The 26,309-nt window shown below is 38.3% G+C and overlaps 1 protein-coding gene across 3 annotated transcripts in view; it reads left to right on the top strand.

Moving 5' to 3' along the window:
* Positions 1-26,309, top strand: part of GRID1 (glutamate ionotropic receptor delta type subunit 1) — a 483,633-nt gene that overhangs the window by 408,609 nt on the left and 48,715 nt on the right. For all 3 annotated transcript variants that reach the window (XM_066191627.1, XM_066191628.1, XM_066191629.1), the window contains 2 exons: positions 24,498-24,599; positions 25,964-26,161. In XM_066191627.1, the coding sequence (XP_066047724.1) occupies positions 24,498-24,599; positions 25,964-26,161 (300 nt within the window). The remainder of the gene's footprint in view (positions 1-24,497; positions 24,600-25,963; positions 26,162-26,309) is intronic.

A 26,309-nucleotide genomic window follows, 5' to 3' on the forward strand; every position in this document is an offset into this window, starting at 1 on the left:
TAATAGCTTGTTATAAATATTTTCTCCTACTGTTTTGTACTAATCTGCTTAAAAGAACCCAAACCTGTTTATTTGCAATGAGAGATGATGTGCTCTACGTGGACATCTCCCAGCTAGATAATTTCTAATTCTCTTAATAGACGTGTCTGGAAGATAGTGATTTATACTGAATCATAGACTACCTTGAGTTGTAAGGGACCACTTATATAATCTAAATGATTAATTAAATATAGGGGACCAAGATATAAGTATAGAGAAACCACCTATTTACAAAAATTCTAACTACTTCAGTAGCATAGGTTGGTTTTTTGTGCATATTTTAAGGGTCTTATCTGGGAGAAAGGACATCTGGGAAGAGCAGTTGCCTGGCTTCTTGTGAAAATTAGCTGCCTTTAATTAGGTGTCTAAGTCCAGTAATGAATTGCAAATTGATTTGGATCTGATCACAGTCTGGCTCTGTCCCTATCCCACCCTAGCTCGTGTTTCCTTTAGGTGTATAATATTTCCCATAATCTCTTGTTTAACTTTATTGCTTGTACTAAAGTGCAAATTAGCCCATTTGTGCCTAGCTAGTTTCTTCTTGAAGTTTATTCTCAGTTGTGTTGTTTCTCTGAGTTTGAAGCAGATTCTTAGCTCTATTAGTTAATTTGTGATGCAAATTGACTTCTATTGAGATAAATGTAAGCTGCTAGTTCCCATCCTCCTGAAAACTCCCTCTTCTCCAACTGTTGTGTACTTTGAAATGATTTACCTGTCATGTCTCGAACTGTTGACATTGTGAAATAGTTGTTAATTTCCACTGCAAAAATTCCTGAATACATGTGCAAAAAGATGAAGGGCCCTTTAGGATGAAAATCTCTATACTGCAGTGATTATGCCCACTGATGAAACTCTCAACTGCATGTGGTTCTTTTTTCTTCAAAACAAGAGAAAAATGAAAACATTAAAACTTTCAGATGTGTTATAAACATCTGATGTTGTTTTTTGAAAGAAAACGGTAGACATCTACCTCAATAAGGCTTTAAACAATCTTTCAACTTCAGCACTTTGTTCGATTATGCCCTCAGGAATCTATTCTTATTATAATTATGACCCAGAGGAAATATTCTTGAACAGTAAGATTTTTCCATTCTAATAGCACAGTAGATGTAATGCTGAATTCATGATTGTTTAAAAGCTTTCTGCCAGTATGAGGTAGAACAAACCAGCATCTTTGAAACAAGACACTAACTTCGGGTTGAGTCAAGAACTGTAATAAAGGCAAAATAAATTCTTAGGAAACATGTTGAAAATTACTAGGTTGAAGATGAAAAGGGTGAAATTATTAATAAGAGAGTTTCTTTCATGACACAACAATAGGCGCCATTTGTGCTGTTGGGAGATTTGTGGTTAAAATCAAAGGATCTGTGTTCTCTCACCGCTGTTCTCTTGCCACCTTTTACTTCAATGGCAGTGAAAAGATGTCATGGGGTCAGTTTCATAACCAGAAAATGCAGTGTTTTGTTAATGCTCAGGGTAGTTTGACCAATGTTATCAACACCACAGTTATAATAATTATTCTGTATTCTAGAATTCATACTGGACAAAGACTGCAGAGCAGTGGCACTTACAAATTTGTGTGTGTCTTTTTCTCTATTTTTAATATGCAGAGAAGTGCATGAATTTCCTCTTCGGGTTTTCTACATGAGGAAAATAAATAAACTTATTTATGGATATGAAATTTCCGTGAGTTCATTTGTCAGGTCAAAGTTAGCTGTGTCAGAGACATGCTATTATTTTCATAGAGACTAGACTACAGGCTTAAGTGTTTATCTTCAAACTTCACAGTAGAGGAATTCAAAATGGAGTCATTATAGTGACCTCTTCTGGTCTTAAAATCACGTTTAACATCTCCAAAATCTGGTAATGGAGCTGTCTTTCACAGCTGGTCTCCATTATGAGGAAAAAAGCCCAATGATTTGGGTTTCAGCTCCCTCTGATTTACCTTGTTTGAGATTTCTATTTTTCACCTCAGAATCAGGTTCAAACCTAGAAGTACATGGAAATATCCCTTAATATCCAAGTGCATTTATTTTTCTGATATTTTTTGCCTTACTACATAGAAAATTTTGTTCCAGAAATATTCTTTGTCCTGGTGTGAGACTGGAAACACTTGAAGCTTTCTTTTAGTAGAACTGTGTTTACATTTTTTGTTTTAATTCTGAATTTTGGAATCTACTCAGTTCACTTTCTTCCTTTTCATTGTGACAGAAAAATCTGAAACACAATAGTGACAGTGCCTAATATCTGTACATAAAAAGTGGAAACAAAATATGTACTTACTGACTTCTTCCCTCAGACTTGGTCTGTGTGTCTTAATTTCATGTTGCAGAACACATATTTAATATCAAAATGCAGGAAGTGGAGAGCTGGTGCATTACCTTAGTGGTGTTTTATATCCTCTTTGAAAATTTTGATTGTTTTATGTATTTTGAGCTACAGTTATTTTTCTGTGTGTTATATCTGCCCTGAATATCTTTCCTTGTAATACATGTAAAAGTCAGGTGGTGATATACTGTTTATATGTGACTGTTCAGAAAGTCAGGAACAGCTTATTTCCCCACAGCAGTACAACAGAAGTTGACATCAACTGACATCAACCTGATGAAACTTAATTCTGTCAGGGCTTCAGCTTTCCTAGTCTGATCCTGGCTGCTCAGACAGTTTCTCTCTATCCCTCCCAGGCTTCCTGTCCTTGCTTCTGCCCCTCTGTGGGTTTCCTTTTAGTGTTTGAGTTTGTCCAGGAGCTCATCCATGCAGGCCTGCTGGTGGTTTTCCTGGCTTCCTGTTTTTGGATGCCTTACTCCTGAGCCTGGAGGAGGTGATCCTTGAATATTGACCATCTTTCTTGGAACCCTCTTCCCTCCAGGACCTTATCCCATGGCTTTGTACCAAGCAGATCCCTGAAGAGGCTGAAGTCTGCTCTCCCCAGGGCTGGGGTAGTGACTTTGCTGTGCACCCTTTCCACTGTCCTGGCACTGCAACATTCCACCATGTCATGGTCACTCCAGCCAAGGCTGCTCTGGAGCTTCGCATTCCCCACCAGCCCCTCCTTGTTGGTGAGAACAAGGTTCCCATAAATTGACTTGGGGAATAAGTAGAGAGCCGTGTGGGGGAAGATACAGAAGTGACTGGAAAGGGGAGAACGGGGCTGGAAAAAATTAAAGATAGAAAAGAGAGGATAAGTGGCAAACAATTGGTTTTTTTTAACCAAATTGTAATTTAATCTCATTGTTTGTAACCATAATGGCAGTTAATTGAAGCAGTATCTAAGAAACATTAATCTGGAAAAGAAAAGAAAAGAAAAGAAAAGAAAAGAAAAGAAAAGAAAAGAAAAGAAAAGAAAAGAAAAGAAAAGAAAAGAAAAGAAAAGAAAAGAAAAAAAGATGCCAAGCATAGAGCTAATAATTACTGAAATTGCCCTTTGATAGACAGGTCCAAAATTAAAGTTTGTCTTATTTATTTAGGTTGTAATAGAATGTTTGTCCCATGTCTGTTATTAGAGATTAGAAGGCATTATTGACTGTTCTTCCACAAGAAAACTGATAGCAGCAATCTCCTGCAAGGGGAAGTCAGACTCCTTCAAACCAGATGATTAACCTTGTCATATTTCAGCTGGTGTAGTGGGTAACACTGTCAGATGTTTGGATGCTTTTTCTATAGTCAACATCTTTTAATGAATTGAGGGGAGAAGTGAGGAGATCAGCATAGAATAGAAAAAGACCACTATATTCTTATTTTCCTGTGAGCCTATGGTATGTCTTGAGCAATATACTGAGCTGGGTAAACATTACATATAAGACTGTATTTGTAAAAATTCCTGTTTCCTTTTATATAGAAACCTTTGGAAAAGTCTCTAGATTTGTAAAGTTAAATACAGTTTTATATTGTGCTATAGTTCCAAACGGTCCTTTCCCTATAAATGGAATGTCATGTTGACAACTTTCATTACCTTAAAATAATTTAAAGCTCCTACTGTACTTTAGGAGGTGTAGAGAGATTGGTTTGGTGTTCACTTGTATTAGTGGTAATTTAAGAATGACCAAATGAGGCCAATAAAACGCTGTCCAAAAAAGAAAGCTGTAAATAAGACAATTAATCCCTAAGACACCAGTTTCACAGAGATTTCACTATGATGCTTTGGTAATGTAATCTATGACATGGATGTCCAGAATATTGTAACAATAATTGAAGTGCCAGTTCCTGAAATGTTCCTGTTAACACAAACAGAAATTCACTAGGAGCACTTAGCAAAGATATCACAGGTAAAGAGGGAGCTGGAACCTCAGTGTTCCTACAGTCGTGAAAGAGCAATCAAGGGATATTGATCAGATTTTGCCAATTAAGGATCTTGCCTAAAATATTTTCCCAGTAGAATTACAGCTTCTATTCGCTCTGCAAGCTGTGTAATAACAGTTCACCTAACCATGTCTAATCTAGCTTTAAATTAGCTTAGGCATTTTTAGTTTTATTACCACACCACCATGAAATTCATACAAGGACTGCAAAACCCTCTTGTGTTCCTGCTAAAAACCTAGCAAGTACAGTTATGTGGATGCAGTAAATACAATGCAATTATTGTAAACAGGACTGCTGTATTAACTGCTCATGTTCATGAAATTTTATGTTCCTTTTGGCATTATGCTAATAAATGGGGGTTAAGTAGGAGAGTATCAGTGTTCTACTAAAATATTTCATTGTCTTAAGCACATTATGTTCCCTCTGAAAAACCTGGAGCTGTGGGATTTGTCTGTCTTACACCTCTTGTGGTGAACTCAAGACTGTGGGGGTTTGAAGACTAGAATTCTGATCTGGCTTTATTTTAGGCCTCTTGTGTTCACATTTTGCCTCAGTCAGGCTCACAGTCAGTAAGCATAGAAAGCAGTAGCATACTAAAGTGAGCGCTGGGGTTTTCCTCTCCAGTTGATTTTATATTGCTCATAAGATTCTGACTGCCCAAACCAAGGTTTGTGGGTTTTGTTCTTGTCAGATTTCTCTGAATGCCAGGACTCACCTCAGCAGCTTATGAAAAATACTAATATTGGCATTTATTTGTTATGATGTATAACACTTGCAAGAAGGGGTCCTGATTCTGCGAGGATTTTAACCCGAGTCTAACCTAAAAATTCAGAGTGACTGTTGGGATGTTTGGTTTCTTTGCTGAGCATTCTCAGTTCTTGCTGACTCCAGTGAGAGCCTCATGCTTGTGTCCTAGGGCAGATGGCTGGTAATGCCTAAATTCCAGCCCACAGAGAAAATCTGGAGTGAACGTGATGATTGTGTCAATCTACAATATAATCGCCTTGCAAGGTCTCTTCACCATGTATTTCTTGATATCAGAAGATAATACGGTTGGTTTATGATCGTGGGAGAATTTACTGAACTTGTTCACATGTACATAAGTTAGACATTTTCAAAACCACCTAACATCTCTAAATTTCTAAGGAAAAAAAGAGAGAAAATTAACCGAAGTAGTATAATTGTGACATTTCTGCAGTTTTCCTTTGAATATTTGTTCTGCAATAGTAAACTGATACTGTCTAATACAAATCAGAGACATACTTGCAGATGCTAATGATTGATATTTTCTATTTTGGAGTTCTGCTTACTCTGCTGTAGAGAAATTTTATTGTTAAAATACGGCATCTTTACCAAATAATTGGAAGTTTGTGACATGATGGTGGAAGGAAGAACCTTGAAGATGTCTTTATTAGATATCTCATCAGAGACACAACTAATAATATTTTGCCATGACATCTGGAGGGTGTCCTGGGAGGGACAAACAAACAACCCTCTCTTTCTAAAGGATGCTACTTGGTTACTAAGCTGTTCAGCCTGTCAGGTGCAGCAGCAGTGAGTGATCCTTCTGCTGACCGCCAGCAAAGAAAATAAGCTGCATGTCCCTGCTTGTCTGCCATCTCTGCTGCGCTGTGGTATTCTGTCTGTTCGGCCCTTAGTGCCTCTCCTTTTGTGCATCCTCCTTCCACCTCCTGACCTTCTTGCTCAGTTTTTCCGGGGCATTCCCCCCTCGTCTTCTCAACCCTCTGTGCAACTGCTCTGTGGGATTTAAATTGTGTCGATTCAAACATTCATATTTTCTCTTTTATGTCCATCCACCACATAAGTATCATCAGGTGTATCAGGTCCTCACAAATCTCCTTTAACCTTTTCTAGCTGGTTTTCTTTTAAAAGCTGTGTCATTTTCAGTTTGCCAGTGTACTTTTCAAAGGAGGTGGTGTTTGTTTGTTTGTGGTTTTGTTTTGGATTTTTAAAAATATGCATTTACTTTATTTCACTCCTCACCTGGCTGGGAAACTTGTCTTACAGCTCATTTTTCTCGATGAAGAATGGTTGATCCCCACTTCTGAGAAGTGACCCAAGTCTATTGAACTGCACTGTCTTTAGAAGAATGCCTCTGGTGTTATTTCATAGATGAAAATATGGTTGAAATTTTACTCAGTGAAAAATTTGATTGTGAAGAATATTCAAAATGAATATTTTAATGTGAAACTTTAAAATTATCATGGAGAGTTGACAGGGAACCTGCAGGAGGAAGGCACATAATATGCAACTGAGATTTAACCTGCAGAGTTGATGGCTTTTGTTCCAGCTGAAGGTTCCACGTTTTTTCATTCTCTGCATTTATTCTTGTGTATTAGAGGTTCTTCTGAGGTATGGATAGCCATAGTAGCCAGATCTTTATGGAGGGGAAGCTGATAAACCTGATTATATTACTGTTTGGGTTCAGCAAGAAGTCAGATTGGACTCGCAGATGTTGCCACTAAGCTACCACTGGCACTTCTATTTCCTCCTCTAACTTTGCTTGTGTCTCTCTCTTCATTATTGAATACTTTGCCATAGGGAAGAGGGTAAGCTGAACTCTGAGCAATCATGTTTGGAGTGTCAGTACCTAAAACCCCCTTTTTCTCCCAGAAAATGCATATGATGCCTCTTATGTTTTCCAGCAAGTATTTCCCTTCGTAGCTCCATGCAGAAATACGGAAAGATAATTGTAAGAGATTTTTGGTTTGTCTGTTTAAAATTAGAGGTATGATGGCCTTGTAACCATATTACTCTGGCATCTGGAGACTCCAAAGCTTTTACTCTCGCTTGCTGGTGTCATTGCAGGTGGGGTTCACAAATGAACCCATAAACAAGCTAACCTCATGCATGAGGCAGGAGCGGAACAACTGCCAGTGATTGTCTCTTACTTTGCTAAATTACTTCAGCCAATAAAAAAAGAATTTATGTGCTCTCTGGGAAAATTTTTGTTCTATCTGTTAGGTGGCAGAAGTGTGAAATACACAGATTTTCTCAGACTTTGTCCAAAATGTGTTCTGCCATGTCTTTTGATGCAGTTTCAATACCACATATTATTGAGTGCTGATCATCCCAACAGTGACATTTGCCTGGAATGTCACCTCCAGAAGGTCTGTGGCCAGCATCTTTGATTGCACAGAAAAACCTTGCTGACAGTAAAAAGGACTGAGCCTTGAAGCTTGAGAGATCTTAATTAGTCAAGTAGACCAAAAGAGAGCTTTTTAACATGATATTTAGAAAAAAAACACATCAAGGAATTCAGCTGTACTGATAGCTACAGTTGGAAGTTGTCAATTTTTCATTGAAATGTTGTTTTCTGGTGGATAAAATTGCACAAGAAAAGCTTTTATTTTGATAAAAAGATGTCACATTGAAATTTAGAATTTTTTAACTGGACTGAAGGGTTTAATTTTGAAAAGATAATTTAAAAAACCCCACAATATTGACCTGTTTTAATATCTTTTGCCTTGTATTGTGGGTCAGGTTCCCTCCTTTATTTCCTGTGCATGGTGGTCCTGAGGGACTGGTGTGCAACTGGAGGAATTTATTCAGTGGGATATGCAATATGCTTAACAACTGGTCCAGATAAAGAAATTGAGAACTAGGATTGTAATGGATACAAGACAGGGAAATAGGTTTCTACACTGGAATGGATGAGATCTGCAAAGGATTTTTTCCAAGGATTCCACTTTGTCGAAACATTTTGCTTGAATTAAAAATGTCTAAACAAAATGTTTTGACTCTGCCCAACTTAGATTCCTCTCTGTGGAAAAGCATCTTGTTTCAGGAGGAAATCAAGCTTCCTGGTTTCTCTTATGCTAGCAGTTCCAGATTTTTCTTACGTCCAATCATCACACCTCCTCTAAATATATTCACGAATTAGTGTGATGTTTCAGATAGGAGGATTTCTTGGGCTGCTTCTGGAAAGGCAAGTGTTCTCCTAGGGGAAGGATTTTAATAGTGGGATTGTTTCTGAAAGGGTTCTAGAGCACTGATATTTTGGGGAGTAGGAAGAAAGAGAAGAAATCAAGATCAGTTGAGCATTCCTGCTTGCTTTCCTCCCATTTGAGTGGTTCTCTGCAGTGTAGGTAAATCAGTACACCAGGAGTGCTCTCACTCAGAAGCATTTTACTAGTGAGCTGCTGTAACAAAGGAAGGCTATATTAAAGTATGCATTGGGGATTTTGGTTATTATAAATTACATTCTTTGAAATCTCATTTAGAACCAGAAACTAAAATGATGTTGGAAGGCTCAAAGGATTAATTCTTCCTGAACAATAAACTGTCACTGATCACTCTGTAAAGTAATTATACTAAATTTAATTATAATACAAGTGCATTGTATGATAGTCATAGTGTGCCCAAAAGAGGGTTTGAAAAGGTGCCTCACAAGCATATGGACTAGCTCTGGGAGCACAGTGGCAAATTACAGATGTTGTAATTGAGTACAACTTAATATCAGGCTTTCTTAATTAAAGGTTTGGGGTTCTGTGGGGTGGGTTCTGGCTGGCACACTTTGCTTTTCAGCATCATCAGCATAATGGAACACAGGAACTCTTCCCATTTTATAGGTTCTGCCAAAAGCCCTTATGACTTCCAGTGGCATCAATGCACTTAAATCAATTCCAGTATCACTGTCATGTTGAAACCTGGAGAATTCAAATTGTTGCAGTAGTGGAAGAACAACTGTTGCTCATTCTGATATTTCAACTGCAGGAACTGCACATATCATATCAATATATCATTCTCTGATGATATTTCAAAATAATCCTCTCATGAAAACCTAAGGCTCCTACTTCCCCATTTGTCTCCTCTCCTCACTTTTGCATCCATCTTCATGCTGGATTTGGACTATCATTGGGGAATATCATTGCCCCTTGAACTATAAAATTAAGCACTGCTCCTGTTTCCAATTCCACCCTGGTGGCAGGCTGGAGCCTAAGGCACTCCCTAAACTGAGGGAACCACCTGGATCACAGCCTTAACAGAACTGGTCCAAGTTTACTGATATTAGGATGCTTAGCCAGAATCTTTTCTTGGCCATGGCAAAAGTTGTGTAAGCCATACATAAAGACATGAAATGAGTGCCAATGCTTGGGGAGCAGTTCCGCAGCTGGAATGGCATGGTGTGCAGTAAGCCTGAGAAGTTTCCAGCTGATGTTATCTTAGGGCAAGTATCCTAGGAGAAAGACAAGATCTAGAGCACGAATATCAGGAATTATGACATAGGAATGGTGGCAGTGAGAGGTAGATACCTTTGGTTTGTGTTCCAACATATAAGGTGTTTATTATAAAGCAACAAAAAGAGTTAGGACCACAGGTCAGCACAAACAAAATGAGCGTGGGTCTGCTGAAGTTCCTGAATGTATTCACAGCAAGCTTCAATTTAGTTTTGCACTTCAGTGGAAAAAGTTAAAAATAGAAAATCTGTGAAGAGCAAGAAAGCCAGTATAATATTCCTTCTTCTTTTCCTTTTTAACCTTATTTCTTTCATATGCAACTGCTTTGTTGCATGGGAAATCTGGTGAAAATATGAGTCTGGTGTTAGTCTTTTTACATCTGTTTGGCTTAGTGTGATAGCCTGGAAAACGTTAATAGCGAGTCTGCTGTGGTAATTTACACCATCATGGAAATGATTATCAGATCCTAAGCCGTATCTGCCAGAGATGGGAAGAGTGTCAGTTTATTTTATTGAAGAATATTGAATGTGAAATCTTGCGTGAGCTCTAGTGTCAGCACTTTGTCCAGCACCCACGAGGTGACCTTTAACGTGCCTGTGAAGAAATCTGAGTTGATATGGTGGGGCTGTGAGGGGGACAGGGATAATGTGCTGGTGGCTGTCGTTGTTTGATGTGATTGCTGGTCTCTTAGTCTTGTGAGACTCCTTAACCAAAAGGTTCTGACATATTACTGTGCAGCCCATTATACAATTAAGCCTCGGTTCTCTTTGATTTTCTGTGTGCACATGCAGCCCCTGTAATGTTGCCTGACTAACACAGACCGAAGTTGTGATGAAAGTCATTAACATGAGATTTATTCACAATAACAGCCAACTCCTGCTTTTGAGAGATCTGATATTCTTTCTCCTAACTGGTGTGGTACCAATTCAAGACCTGGAAATTTGACAAAAGGAGACAGAAGCATCCCAAAAGGACAAGTAACTGGGTTAAAAAAAACTATGAAAACTAGTTAGGAGTATTGAGAAAAATAGTTTCAGTCCTGTAAGATTTTTAAATTGTAGCTCTCTGTAGTGATTGTGACATTTAGTACTGAAAGGCAATTTAAACTCAGGCAGATTCTTATATGGGATAACAGCACAGGCTTCTTTATGCAGACACATATACATATATATCTGTCTACATATATCATATATATATATATATATTTAATGACAGCTGTGTCTTTCCTAAAGAAGAGACGAGGAAATGCCATTTTTATGACAGCCCTAGGTGAATGTGGGAAGTGGTGTATTTTTACAGGAATACATTTTTGCTAATTCATTTATGATCTTAGATGTGGCCTGTGTTACTCAGCAGGGTGAAAGAAAAGCCACCAACTGGGGGGAGCTGTCTCTAATCTGCCTTTTGAAGGACCTCCTGAAGAGCTGGATCTTGTCACTCTTGGGACGCAGGCTCTGGCCTGGGTATCCATCTTCCTAGCCTTCAGGCTTTTCAATATATTTTGGATGAGAAACAGTCAAATCTTTTTCCCTTCCTGGAATTCTAAAAATGATTGTGTACTGGTGCTGGTACCAGCCTGACAGCCCTCAGTGTAGGAGGCCTTCTTCTGCTTCTGAGCAATGAACAGATGTAGTTTTGTATGGTCTGAGCTGCCAGTTCTGGAAGGACCTCAGCTACTGGAGTTTCTTCCCCATCCTGGGCTGTGTCAATTTTGTGGGTCCATCAGAGCACAGATTGTCAACTGTCACCTTGGCAGTGCTAATAAGCAGCATTTTAGTAGCATCTCCTGGGCTGATGTGATGATTGCGTTTGTCACTCACTCATTCATCCCTCCCTGCAGCTGCTGCAGTTTGAAGTCTGCAGTGAAGCTCGTTGTCAGTCTCTAATGCAGGCCCTGGGAGTTCAGTAATGGCCAAGTTTTCACTCAAGAATCACAAGCTACTAAGTTGATGGGCAGCCAGCAGATTGTAGGGCCTCTCAGCCATCAGAGCTTATCCCAAGCCTGCTCTGAAGCAGCTGGGAATATTTTGCCATGGAGATGTGGACAAACACACATAATTATTAACACCCTGTTAATTTTGTTTCCTTTAATTAATTGGATTTGTGAGCAAAGTCTGTAGCCTTGAGATGTTCTGGGATCTATAAGGCAATTCTGTGAGTTACAAAAAAAATCCAAGTTGGCTGGACCACTTGTAGAGGCCTGATGTACTTGATGGAAAATACTGGAAATTCAGCAGTTGCTGCGAATTCCCCTTAACTTTATGAAAAGCTGTGGGCTTTATTACCAACAAATTACATTACTGTACACCTAGTGAGAGGAGGGGGATTACTGCACGCTCATAGCTTTCTACTTTGTATTTACCACCTTCTGCTTATGCAAGGGAAGGCATTTAGGAAGAGCTCCCAACAAATACAGTGAAGGGTGTTGGCATTTTTTTCTAATAAACGAAAGTGCCTTTTTTTTTTTAAAGAAACGTTAAATAATTCTACATTTTACTGTACATGTAGTAGGTAAGAATTTATTTTCCATTTCCTAAGTATATATTATATAAATATATACAATTTCTATTGGTTAAATTTGCTTTCTACTTTCCTTGTTCAGCTGTTTCTGCATTTAAATGCTGAAGATTTCTAAGGCAACTTTTCTAAGGTAATTTTTAAATATAGGCTCAATAATGCCCTCGGAAGTCGGCTTTCTGAAGTCAGTTTTCCTATTTTCCATGAGCTTATTTTTGTCCAGTCTCTATAATTTGGACTGAGTTGGGGTTTTTGGTGATTTTTATTTCTTTTTCCCTTTCAAAAAAGTTTATACAAGAACTAGAAAAGATGTAAGAGGGAGTAGGGTGACTAGAGATATCAGATTGCTTCTATATGAAGAGACATACAGCCCAGAGTTTTTCGGCTCAGTAAGCAGACAAAAGGAAGGAGTGTGTCTAGGTGCTTAGGAAATGAAGAGATTAAAAGACAAAATGGGACGAATTATTCATTTTTTTCTCATAATGGAAACCTAGATGATACTTTATAAAATGAACTGGTAGGCAGCTTGTACAACCTGTAAGAGGAAGTACATTTTCAGAGACTGCCTGCTTATATTTTGAAATTCATTGCCACACAATGTGTGGAAGAGAGAAGTTTAAATGGACTCGGAAGACCTTAGGAAAATGAATGTCTGATGGGTCCACTGAGGAAATAGTCTTTATATTGCATTAAGGAGATATTTCTCACACTTTGAATTTCATGAGAGGGAATACTGATTTTTTTTTTCTTTAAATGTATAAATGGCTGGATAACAATCACCATAGCAACAGAAGGAATATCAGGTTAAGGCAGTAAGAAAGGGATTTAATGAATGTAACGTGTGTGGTTTTTTTCCTCCTCAGATATGTTTGTGGTAATTCTTCGTCATATTTCTGCATCCATATTTCTCAGAGGGCACTGACCATTTTAGCTGTAATTCTGTGTACAAATGCTTTGCTGTTCATTGTTGAAAAACCACCTGCCCTGCAGTGACCAAGAGCCATTTAGAGCGTAGAAATAAATCTTGTAATGTTTTAAGGTAGGGTGATCTTTAAATGAGGTCTGACCGCTGGGTCATTCCCAGAGAACTGCTGCCTTTCCTTGGCAGAGGTTCTGCTGCTTATCTGTGGCCCTCAATGGGCCCAAAGTGTTTCTCCCCCTCCACTGAGAAGTTTGGACCACACATAAATCATGTCTTGTTTTCTAATTTGATCAGCTTTGACCTTTCTAGAAGCTTTTCTCAAGACTTGGAAAACAACAACGCATCAGGTGCAATATTAAATAAGCTCTGTAGTAATTACATAAACCTACTAAATTATTGAATCCTCCTGAACAAATGATGTAGGGCACTCTAATAAAGCTTGCTGGAGATTGGTGTTTATTTTTAAAGCTGCAGTAAGGAAACTGAAAGGAAAGCCTTTAAACATTACACATAGTACAAGCTGTATTTCTTACCTGCTTTTATTTCTTTCCTTTGACTACTTTGTTGAAATTACCACATCCTTTCTAGTGAGGGAGTTTTGCTGGTACGTGGCAGTTTGTGGAGCTGGGAGAAAGTATTTATTACTGTAATCTTTCTTATGTACCCTGTGTGCACTGTCTGTCGCTGTGCAAAATTGCTCAGAAGTTCTCATTGTCCAGTATTTTTTTTAAAAGCTAAAAATTCTCCTGAATGTTGATTTGAAGCAGGAAAAAATGAAGCAGGGCAATGGGCTGTAAGCAAAAGGTTTGTACACAGTAACATGGAAAAGTATTTTTCGTGCTTACCACAGGTTCTGTATGAGGACTATGCAAAGATCAGCTAAGTGTGTTGTTATGTTCCTTGTGAATACTTAGCAATGGGTGTATAGTTTATATAAACTATAATATCTGTGGATCTGGTGTTTGTATATTCTCTGCTAATTGGCTTTGTGAGCAAGCTGATTTTATTTGCCTTACAAAACCTGTTCTATGTATGTAACAAAGCCCAAGGGATAAATATATTTTTGAAAGCTGTCTCAATATAGCTTGTTGTTAATTAAAACCATTAAATGCCTATCATTAGAGAGAAGAAAATTCATGTTTTCCTTAATACTGTCTACAGTTCCTCTGTTTCTTGGAGAGGCAATTATTCATTACCAAACACCAAGTTATGTTTTTTTTACTCAGTGGGTTTTGTTGTAGAGGAAAAAAAAATATCTGCAAATTGTTTAAGTCATTCTGTCTCACTTCCCATGAGAAGTGAGGGTAAAGGTGAAGTCATATTGTAAAGATCAAAATAAGGGAAAGTCCAGTAAAAATGGAGCTTTTAAATTTATTACAAGAATTTTCAGTGTTCCATAGATGTGGATGTAGATTCCAGTGCTGATAACCAGAGCTGGTCAAAATTCACTTAAAATCTTTAGCAGGGAAGCTTGGGCACTTAGGGCTTTTACTGAGGTCAAGAGAAAGTATTAACTTGTCTTAACAGCAATTCTGATAAAATATTGTTGCAGTTTTAATTGTCATCTTTAAGTATCAACATTTCATCTAAGACTTTGACCTCTTTGTGTTTAAGTTTTCAATTTGGTTTATAAATTACTTTTATGAATCCATGCCTTTTGAGCTAAAATTAAAAGTGGCTTTTTCTCTAGAACATTGCCCTTGTTATGTCAAGGCCACCAAAGTGTCATGAGGTCATTAGATAATGCCAATACTTACTTTTTGAATAAGTTTCTACAAAAAGTTACTCCGGATGTTGTGGAGCTTTTCATGAGTGTCTGGAGTTTGAGAGAAGAGCAGTTTTAATACAGGACTGAGATCTGCCTTGATAGGTGATAGGAGAGTGTGGGCTGAACTTTGCTTTTCATTCTGAGATGACTCAGGGTCTTTAACCAGAATCAGAAAGTGAATTCATGCTGGCCAGGCTTCAGAAGGAGAAAATCACAGCTGGTGAAATCACACAGTGGTCTGTACCTCAAGGGCCAGGCTAGGAAAAGTCTTGTTGTTAGAACTGAAGAAATAAGGATAGGTTTCTTGAATGTGAGACATCAAACGCATTCAGCTCAGATAATCCCCAAGAAACCCAGTAAGGAATTGCAAAAAACAGAGCAGTTTTGGCATAGCCCGTTGTAGCATGCTGGTTAATTCCTATGTGCAGAGCTCTCACATAGAAGGACTGGAAAAAACAGATCCTGACAGCTGTCCAGCTGTGCAAGCCTCTCTTGCTCTCCCTCCCCAGTAAAATTCTTAGAACAGCACAACAGGGAGTTTACTGGTTACTACGCTCTGTAGAGCAGGGCAAGAACCTATAGGAAATCAACATGAATTTGTATTTGTTGTTAGATCCAACTTCTCGATGATGAGGGTTTTTTTTGTTTACAAACGGTCTGCTGAGGTCACTATTGCATAAATAACAAGGATAGTTCTGCTCTCAAAAGCTAGTAATTTGCTACCAAAAAGCATTTGGAAGCTTTGAAACCAATCTGTTCTCTGTGTGAAACGTATTTGTTTCCACTTTACCTGCACATAATGAGTCGTGGTAAAGGGAATTGGTTCAGTTTTGTCCACAAGCAGCTATTCCTGAGCAACCCGATTTTCCATAATTGGCTGTAGCACTCAGAGTATCCTTGGAGCCCAGGACATGTTGGATTTCACTGGACAATGACTTTGTCTTTTAAACTGCAGGAAAAAGAAGAGGGGCTTGTTTGCCTTTCAGATAGGTAACCCAGTGGCAATGTGTTTTTAGCCAATAACTTGTGACAGCTGTTGAGGACTTTGTACCTGCATCGGTCTAACTTTTATGATTACTTATTAGGTTTAATTTTATGCTTAGAGACCTGGTTGTTCATATCATTACAAAGCCCCTGGGAAGTGCCTGATTCAGCTGTATCTTGGGTACTCACAGTTAATTTATTTGACCCTTAAAGGAGTTGTGGTGCTGCACACACATTTTTTGCTACGGCAATGCTGCCATCTGATTCAACAACAGTGCTTCTGCACTATGGCACTTCATTTGTATCTTAAAGCCTTGAAAAGTGGCAAAACTGCAGGAGGACAGGAGTGGAAGTTTCTTGCCTGCTTTTCAAGAGAGAAGCCTGTTAGAGTCTAGTAGAAAATACCTCCAATTTATTTTCAACACCTTCTTTGCCACATTTTGATATTATGTCAGGGAAACGAAAGACAAAAATTTTGGAATAGAGTAATACTTCCCTGCACTTCATAAAGAAGCCATCAGAGGATAAGATCCTTGTTCGTATTGTTTTCATCACTCTCATGATTGCTTCATTTAATACTACATCTTTCTCAGTGCCTGTGTTGCTGCACTAATAACATCAGCATGTTGCAGTCACTGCTCCTTCAAAGACTAGTATTAATTGAAGCAATTTATTCTAGCAGAGCTGAAGATGGCCTACTTATACTTTTATATAATGAATTGCAGAATACATTTATCTTGTCACGTCCTTTCAGCTCCTTTTTCTGCCAAGTGTGGATTTGCTGCCCCAGACAAGCATTGCCCAGGCTAAGCACAGTAGAACACAGGTGTTTTTCTGTGTTGTGTAAGAGGTCAGAGATGTTCACCAGCTATCACAATATGGAAAGAGGAGCAACCCTGAATTGGTATCAATGCTGCTTCATTACCTGCTAGCAAAATAATGTCTCATTCTGCCACATACTGGAGCAGTATCTCATTTCAGCAAAAAGATAATTCTCATAATTGATGCCCTGCAACATAATATTAAACGTGATGTATATGCAGTATAAACTATATGGTGTAGATCTATTCACAAGGGGTATAAGAAGTCTGACACTGTGTTAGTAAGACCTGTAGGGTTAGAAATAAAACTGTTGTTTCAATTCTGCATGAAATTCCTCACTTACGATTCTGTAGAGAGCAATACCTGGGAATACCTTGGCTTCCTTAATATTAGTAGTATAGGGCAGAATGTATCTAATCTTCATTTATGTTGTAGAGCTCTATTATATGTAAAGTAGTTGGCTTTTAATAGTATGGTCATTACATTTAATTGAGTTGATCTCTGGCTAATGAAAAACATAAGGGAAAACATTTTGTCTCATGTCAAAATACTTGATATTCTCTGCAATGAAGGACCATAAAAATAGTGGAGCAAGATACTGCTGAGTTATGATAGGTAGGGTCAAAATTGTTAGCTGTAGTGAATGGCAGAGTTTGAAGAGCAAGATCTGAATAAATGCACAGGCTTCTAGAGAATTAGAATATGAACGCTGTAATAACCTCTACCAGAGCCTCTGCTGGTAGTCCTCTGTCCTAAACTATCCCCACAGTTTTGGGTTAACTAATGTAGTTTTCCCCTCTAGGTTTCCCTATTTATTACGTAGGAATTATTGTAAATTACATGGAGAGACACTCCATATCCATATCCTATCTAGTTAGTCTCTAGATAATAGCAATTAAGTACTGTCATTGATTTTACATGGCAAAAAGACTCTTCTGATACTAACTTTCAGTGCAATGTAATTTTTAGCGTTTTGCATTGGTCTTGAGCTGTTTGAATTAATTTGAAATTTTTATTCCAATTTGTGTAAATTCTCCGCTTGTTACTATGCAGCTTCTTGCCAAAGTACATTTTGTTGGCACAGTTGGAGATTTGTTTTCTTAAATTCTAAATCAGAGTTTCATGGGACTATCTACATGGTGGTGACTCTGTTAGTGCTGCTTTTCTCTGTTAATTGTGAGCCCATTCCCTCACGTCTTGGAAGGGCATTGTGCTGCTCCAAGGTCAGACTTCATGTGGCATCTCAGTCCTAGACATTTGCCATTTGTCTCGCTGGCTGCTCAGGCGAGCAGTGGTGTATATCTGTTTCTTTAGATATGTCAGTTCAGGTCAATTGCTCTTTCCTACTCAAATCCCTCCTTCAGCGTTCTTGAACTTTCTCTATTTTCTATTCTAGGTCTATGCTCAATTAACTTTATATAAGTGTGGCCCTCGGGACTCACTGGTGTTACGTAGGCTTGCGAAGTTAACAGTTGTAGGCTGGAACCTCAACTGTTCCTGTGCACTTTTGACAGAATTTCTCCCTGGCAGAGTTCTAGGAATGGCTTTGTTTCAGCAGTAGGGAATGGTTTTTTCTGTTGGAGATGAAAGTAGCTGTGGTTTTCAAGTATTCTGGAATTATGACATTCTTTGAAAAGACTGTACAAGTACCTTTTGACTTTGTGGATAATCTGCCCCTATACCAGCCTTAAAGATGGTAATCAATCCACTCAACTGGGAAATTGCAAACTGAGGATCACAGGTTAAACTGTGCACTCTGGGACTTCAATGAAATTGTTCTACGTGGGACAAAACCATCCTAATCACCTTTGGCTGGGATCCAGCATTATGTGAAACAGTTGTTTGGATCTGGTATCTCTGGTGAATTCAAGAACCACCAGAGAGTTCTTTGATTTCCTTTATCTATGTACTTCCTTATATCCTGGGTGTGCCGACCCTTTCCCGTTAAAAATTGTTTTGCTTAGAAATACTGAAAAAATCCCTGCCCTTTTATCTATTTCCCATTTAAGAGTCTGCACTGAGAATGAATAAATGTTTCTAAGAAACAATTTGTATTTCCTGTGAAAGGTCTCCGTAGATTACAAGAAGTTTGCAGCAGTAGTTCTGTTGCCTTATATGCAGTTTTGTTTCTAATTTTCCCATTTCTTAGTTATCATTATCTTGAACATTCACACATGCATCTTTCATCCTTTTTGGATGAACTGAATCCTCCATCACAGTAGCAGTTGTCCTGTTCTCCTCTGATATTTTTCCAGCATGCCTAACTTGTTCAGATAGATGCTAACCACAGTGACAAGGCTGTGCATTCTTCTCAGCTGTGTTGTGGTTGCCCTGTTCAGCCCATGCCGTGGGATGTGCAGTCCAGGACCACACTGGTACTTGTGCAGCAGTACTGTTTTACAAGCTCATCATCATTTGCATCTCATTGTCACCCTGCACAACTTGTTTGCTCATTTCTGTGTTTGTTCCTTCAGCTGAAGTATGCCTATTTCCCATTTTTCTGTTCCATAACTGTTCACTTCTGCTTATGCAAGATGCATGTTATGGTTTCATGTCAGAGTTCTTACTACTCCTAGTTATTTTTCTCACTGTACAAGTTTGATGTATTTTCAACACTCCCCAGTTTTGAGGTATCTTTTTATCTTAGACATTTTAACATCAGTAATTTCCTATTTCCTGTTTCAAAACAGTAAGAAAGCTATTAAGTCAAGAAGATCTTAATATTGACTTGCTCTGTGCTATTCAGAACTTTTCTCATCTTGATACCTCATTCTTCATTGTTCCACAGAAGCTAATGTGGTATTGTCTTTTTTCAGGAAACAAATTCCCCTAGGATTCATAAGACTTTGTATGAAATAATACTAAAATTCAGATACAAATATACTGTCCTCTTCATTTCAGCTACCTATTAATTCTGAAGTACTATTGAAAAAGCTGTCAAGTTTTTGCAGAATGGCTTGGTAATTTCTAGGTCTTACTGCCTCATGCTCATCTTCCCGTGATTCTCTGGAGAAATTTGAGTATCATCGATACGGCACCATAAATTTGCAAAAAAAAATTTGTGCTCAATTTGGAATTAAATGGAATTCTTCTCCCTGAAGGTCTTGCAGTCCTAAAGAGCCATTAAAGCATCAACAGCCACATCTGTGTCCTTTGCTGTCCTGGACACAAAGCCAGGGTTTCCTTGTAGAAGGGGCAGTGGCAAAGCAACCCAGGGGAGGCAGCCTTTTCCTCTGTGCCTTTTTCTAGCTTTCTGCAGCCTTCCATGGTCTCCCTGCCCTTCTCTGACCTTTTAGCAGGTAGATGCAATCCTTATGGTGCTGCTTAATGCCCTGCATTGAGCAGGATGGCATAAAATTTTCACCCAAAGACTGGGACTTTATGTACAGTTTGAGACTTGGTTCTCAATCCTCTGCTTCACGGTTTTAACGTGTTTTGGAGTTTTCTGTGGCTGTGGGTGCACAGGTGTTCCAGTCACACTGCAAGTGTTTGGAAGCAAGATATGTTTAATACAAACAAATGTAAAATATCAGACTAGAATGTCTGGATGGAGATGACTTGCTGGTATTTCACTACAAACAGGGTTGAGTTATGCTGAACCACAGTATGTTTCTTAAATCAGTTCATCTGCAGATCTTACCCAGTATCTTATCCCTATATTGACTATAAGCTTATGCTTTAGAGTAGAAATATTAGAATAGTCCTAATAATTATGTAGCTCTGATGGAAATAAATTGTATCAGTGTTTGGATTTGCTTGCAAGCAAGAGATTTGATACCTTTTCATTTTCTGAATCCTGTTTTATATTATTGTGGATTACACAAATATGACAGTTTTTAACAACTACTACTGCTACTACTAATTCAAACTGTGAGTCCTACTACTACCTTGTTTCAAATGGCAGAAAATTCCGTAGATTACTGTTATACTGCATTTGAAAAGGAATTGTGGACTTAAATGTTTTAAGTGGACTTACATTTGTTTTAGGATTTAAATGAAATTCTGTTTATTCTGTAGAACTGTAAAGAAGTGTCTAATTTTTTCCATTTATTTAATGGCCCACTCCCTTTTTTCATATTTGTCATCTGTAAACATGAATTTTCTTGTTCATGTGTTGTTTTATTATCAGGTTCACTTTAAATCTGCTTTTCGCTGTACTGCAAGGCTTGCAAAGGGAATGAGGCACCAATGTGTAACATACACGAACATGGTACAAGGACATCATACTTGACATAAACTCCGTTGACTTCAAGGTTAAGAAACAAGTTGTCATTGAAATGAAATCTGAGTCTAACTTTAATCTAAAAGCATTTTTAGACAGTGAATGTCATAGATTAATTTATTACACTCCATGGACAGAACAGCTATTTTATTCACTGAAAATGTGCTCTGGTTGATACGGGTGTCTCTCTCATGGTGTGAGAGATGTCTGCCTTGCACTCTTCTCACTTTCCTGTCTCTTAGGAGTTTTTCAGATTTCAAGTGCTTGGATAGTGTAACCTTAGCTCCAACGAAGTCACCCAATTAAATTTTTTTGTGTTTTGGTAAAATAGAAGATGTATGCTCGGGATAGATTGTAGACACTTCAAACATTAATACGCAGCTGTTGAGAATTATTTTTTTCATTTCTTATGTGAATCATGTTTTTCCTGAAATGTAGATCACATTTAGGATGGTGTCATACTTAAAACTGTGTTAAATAGCAGTGATATGTGTTATTTGGACAATAATTACTGTATTGCAAACTAAAATATTGGAGATAATCGCATTCAATACTGAGATAGAAGCACTGAACACTTTATTTGCTAATGTCTGTTTCCAACTGAATTTACTAGTAGGTTGGGATAATTTGCATCTCCATTTGGTTGGGCCTTTGACAGACATTTGTTTTGCTTGTGTTTTGAGTAAGTGTCTTTGTTTCATCCTGTCTTGCTTGTGTAGGGTGAAAACAATGTTAAAGTTGGTATATTCTCTCTCCAAACCTTTCCTTGCAGTTCTAATTGAAAATGCAGTAAATATTGACTAAAATCAAAAGCATGTTTTGAGTCAGAATTTTCCAACAAATTACCTTTTTGTCTGAATTCCACATTTGTTTACTCTGGGTAGTCTTTACTGCATTGTTTAGCTTCTGCTGTTTGGCTAGAACCAGGGAACAGCAACAGGGCTGTTTCAGAAAGAAAAGCTAAGATGCTTTAAGTGGAAAATCTTTCATAAAGTAGCTGATTTCAAAACTTAAACCCACAGAACCAGGTAACTTGAGAATCAAAAAATCCCACCCAGACTGCCATTAAATACATATTCCAGAGACCATTGATTTTTATTTTTTTTTTTTGAAACACATCCTACAAGTGTTGATTCTGCAAGGAGTTGTTTCTCGTAATCAGATCTAAAAGCCCTTTATCTCCTATCAGCTGATGATGGCTGTGCTATAACCTTTGGCTACAGACTTCTGGTAGGAAATTTGTACATATTTCTACAAAGAATGAAACTGTAATGGCCTTAACAGCAGCACTCATGGTGTGTAACCGTGCTGGAAATTAGTTTCTCAGGCACCGATCTTGGCAGGTCAGCTGTCACAAATTGATATACATATCTGTAAATACATCAGTCCTATAAACAAAATTCTGTCTGCAAGAAGTGGAAGATAAAATTGGCACAGTTCTTAGCAAATGGAGTGTTCCAAAGCACAAGGATGCACAGGGAAAATCCCCTCTGGAAATGGTTTTCCTTATGTTCCATTTATGATTTTTATCTCTGTAGTTTGCTTTTAAAAGGCTGAAAAATTTGTAGTACAGTACTCTAGAGCACTGTTCTGAAGCAAAATATGCTCTTTCTCCTTGCACTTACCCCTGCTGCATGGAAGAAGAATCTTTGTCTGCTCCTTTTGAAAAAAAGAATAAATTCATGGGTTTACACTGTCTTGTCTCCAGTATTTTTTGGAGCTCTTCAAGGTGTAGTGCAGAATATGAAACAGAGTATTTGAGAAGTCTAAGGCCCTTTTATGAAATCAGATTTTGAAAGGTGCATGTGTAGGAGAAGAAATTGATGTGTCAGTCCGCCAGTGATGAAGTAAACTTGAATGTGTTACATTTCCCATTTTTATGACTATTTAATCATCACCTGTACATTTTGCAAGCCATTTTGGCAAAAATCTCAATCATATGCCTAGGACAAGCAGAAAAGGTTTAAACCTTCTTTGTAAGCTTTCTTTACGGATTTGAGACACAGTAGATGCTATACACACCTACACTGATCTTTGAAGTCTGTTGAACCATGTTGATTTCTGTCAAAGGAAGGATCTGTCCATTTGGTTTCGCACTTGCAAGGACTGAGGAACATCTGGAAATATTTCAGAGCCAGCATCTAAATTCAAATTCAAAAGATACCATGGCTACAGGTATTTATCTGCCAGTGTTGCTGCAGACACTTGATGTGCAGACACTCCTCTGTCACTCCAAACTGCCATCACAGGAGGAGAGTGTTCAGTATGAGATATTTTAGCTTTCAGGAGTGTCACTAGAAAGCTGAAAATTATTCATACATTCTCCTCCTCCATCCTCCAGGTCATCTGGATAAAAGGAGGTGTACCTTAAGTCTTTCCTCTCCTGCGTCTCAGCTTTCAAGATTTAGTGGCTGTGGAATAATTTCCATCAGTTGTGATAGTTGCTGAATATTCACTGAATGTCTTGTTCTTTTCTAGTTCCCTGTTTATCAGTTTAATGCAACAAAACAGAAATAAAACTATACAGATCTCTTCCATCACATTTTATTTGTTGATTTGATTTGTGAGGCTTTAGGATAAAACTGAAGTCATAGAAATAAATCATGTAAGACATCTAGCCATAGGCATTTTCAGTGAAGTAAGTTCTTTCCAAGAAGATTTTGACTTGTTACATGACAATTAGCTTCTGGCAGGAGGAATCCATATTTCACAGATCTTGGACTGTGTTTAATTTCTACAGGGCATGCCTTCAGCTAACAACACTGCTTCCAAATATGTGAGCATAGTATTGGTGCTTAAGAGTACAGCTGAAAAAAAGAGGAAAACAGTTTCTACTTGATACTATTTATGTCTCTTCTGAACAAAATGACACTGTGGATTCTGTTTGAAGGCAAAAGGAGTGTCTGGCTGCTGCTGCTGCTCAGTAGCATATTTAGTTTGAATAATCCAAAGGTCACTTAAGAGTGACTTTTCTATTGAATCTGTTCTATTGAATTGAACTGTATTTCTCTTCAGAAAATGCAGTAAAATGAATTTTTAAAATGATGCATTTAATTGAAAAATGAAATATTTAGATGTAATGTTCCAGGGAGATCTCCTGAAAACATGCATATGGTACATCTGGTAGATATGAGTTACTTGTTCATCAGGAGCCTGGGAGCTCAAGAGGCTGTAATTGTTTTAGAGATCATGTAGAAGTAGGACAAGAACAGAGAAAACGGGACCTAAGTTAGGAGCTGAAGAAAATGTGAGTTGAGACAGCTTGACACCATAGAACCTGTGTCAAGAATTTATGACTGCAGGTGAGCTAAAACACTGTAGAAAAAAAGGTTGGTCTTTGATAAATGTAGGATATTTGAAAATAGGGATCTGAACAGAAAGGGAAATCTGGGATAGTGCAACCACAGGTAATCCTGAGGACTCTCAGGCAATATAAACTTAGTGAGGAGAAATGTAATGTCAGAGAGAACCAAGTGAAATGATATGATAAATACTACAGATAATTGAGCATTTATACTGGACACATCAATGAACATACATTCAGGCAAGGTACTTGTTTATGTCTGTCCTCTGAATCACAATAATTCTGATTCTACATTAAAAAAAGCCACACCACCTCTCTCTATCAGTTCTGGATTCGGTCAAGCTGCTGTTAAACATTTTGTAAATGCTGAGAGGTTCCTGCCTGGCAGTGCTTCAGACTCTGGGTACTTTCTGTTCCAGTTGGCGACGTGGGACTCCGAGAAGGGACTGAACGGCAGCCTCCAAGAGCGACGGCTGGGCAACGACTTACAAGGAGTGACACTCAAAGTGGTGACTGTCTTGGTATGGTCCTTTCTGAGTTCAGGAAACAAAATGCTCAAAATAAACAGGATCTGACTGAATATTTTGGGCACTTCCCGCAGTGTTTTCCCCTATCGTTTTCAGTTCTGTATTTTTGGATGATCAGTTACATAAGCAAGGAAGATAGGTGATGACCCTTTATTATTTTATGTGGAGCTGTGCACTGTCAGTGGTACAGAGCATTTGTTTATTTGCTTATGCTGTTTTTCTGCATTGTAATTCCTACCAGGCATAGAACCAGCACAGGGCCTGAATGCACAGGGGTGTGTTCCAGATACCATCCTCCAGCTTGGAGAGGCAGTTTTCAGCATTTCATGGATTTTAAGATCAGATGGGCCAATTATGATAATCTAATCTTGGCTCTTGTACACTGCAGGCTGTAAAATTTAATCAAGTATTTTCTGCATCAAGCTCATAAATTCCCATTGAGATAAACTATATCTTTTAGAAAAGTGTCATATTTCCAAAAAAATCATTACGCTTTTGGGACTACTGTCTGTTTAAGTCTGGAGTGGTTAAAAGCTCCTGTCAGCCAAGTGCTACATTAGGGGCAAATTTGGGCTTGAATGCATTCCTGGCTAAGATATTGTAGTCTGCAGATTGCAGAATATGATGTCCTTTTTTGTTTGTTTTCAATTCTCTTTTTCTGAATCACGGTGCAAATAGGCAGTACCTAAGTGTACATATGTACATGAAGGCACTCCCTCCAGCCCCCAATTTTCTTCCCTCAATTTATGATGTAGCTGGTGTGAGAGGTGAGCAGACCCTTTTTGTGGCAGTACCAGGCTATAAAGGCAGCCAGCTGCAGTGGCTGTGCCACCAACATCCCTGGGATTCCCCTGCAGGAAAGCAGGACACCTGTCCCCAGCAGAAAACATACCATAAAATGCTGCATTTCCTTGGTCCCAAATCAGAGTTCTTAAAATACTCCAGAAATCAGTACCAATGAAGGTTATTCTTTGAATTTTTAGAATTTTAAATGTTCACAAAATTGCAGTGGTTTTAGCTCGAGTTTTAGTATGTGTCCTGGATAAAAGACGAGGCCTTGTATGTAAAATACAGCTTTTTAAATCTGGGGTTGAATTTCTTCTGTAGTTTCTGCTTCTTCTCAAGAGCTGTGGAAAAACCAAGGCTATGGATAGGACTCAGGTACTGAGGCAGTGGTGTCTGATTGGGAAGCTTCACAATATCCCATGTGACCTACAATTTTTGCCTCAGAGGGTTATGGGTGTCTCAAAAATCTGTGCAAAGTTGCCCAGAATTTACACAGAAAACACCCTTTTGCTCAGAGAAGCCAACTGAAAATCTTGTTTCAAGGGTCAGTTAAGATACTGTTTTGTTCTCAGGAAGAACCTTTTGTGATGGTGGCAGAGAACATCCTTGGGCAGCCAAAACGGTATAAAGGATTTTCCATTGATGTCCTGGATGCACTGGCCAAGAATCTGGGCTTCAAGTATGAGATATATCAAGCTCCTGATGGCAAGTATGGACACCAGCTCCAAAACAGCTCCTGGAACGGCATGATTGGAGAACTCATTAACAAGGTACACAGAGAAGAAGCTGCATTTTAAAAAATTACAGGAGAATGAATTAGGATGAAGATACCAGTGCAGAATGCTTCTGAGCTGTGGATGGTTTGAGTGTGATATAAACTGCGATTTAAGACTCTGTATACATGATAGGAGCTAGAGA

The sequence above is a fragment of the Chamaea fasciata genome, unplaced genomic scaffold, assembly GCF_029207755.1.
Source record: "Chamaea fasciata isolate MVZ Bird 193981 ecotype frontalis unplaced genomic scaffold, bChaFas1.0.hap1 SCAF_9, whole genome shotgun sequence".
Classification (NCBI taxonomy): domain Eukaryota; kingdom Metazoa; phylum Chordata; class Aves; order Passeriformes; family Sylviidae; genus Chamaea; species Chamaea fasciata.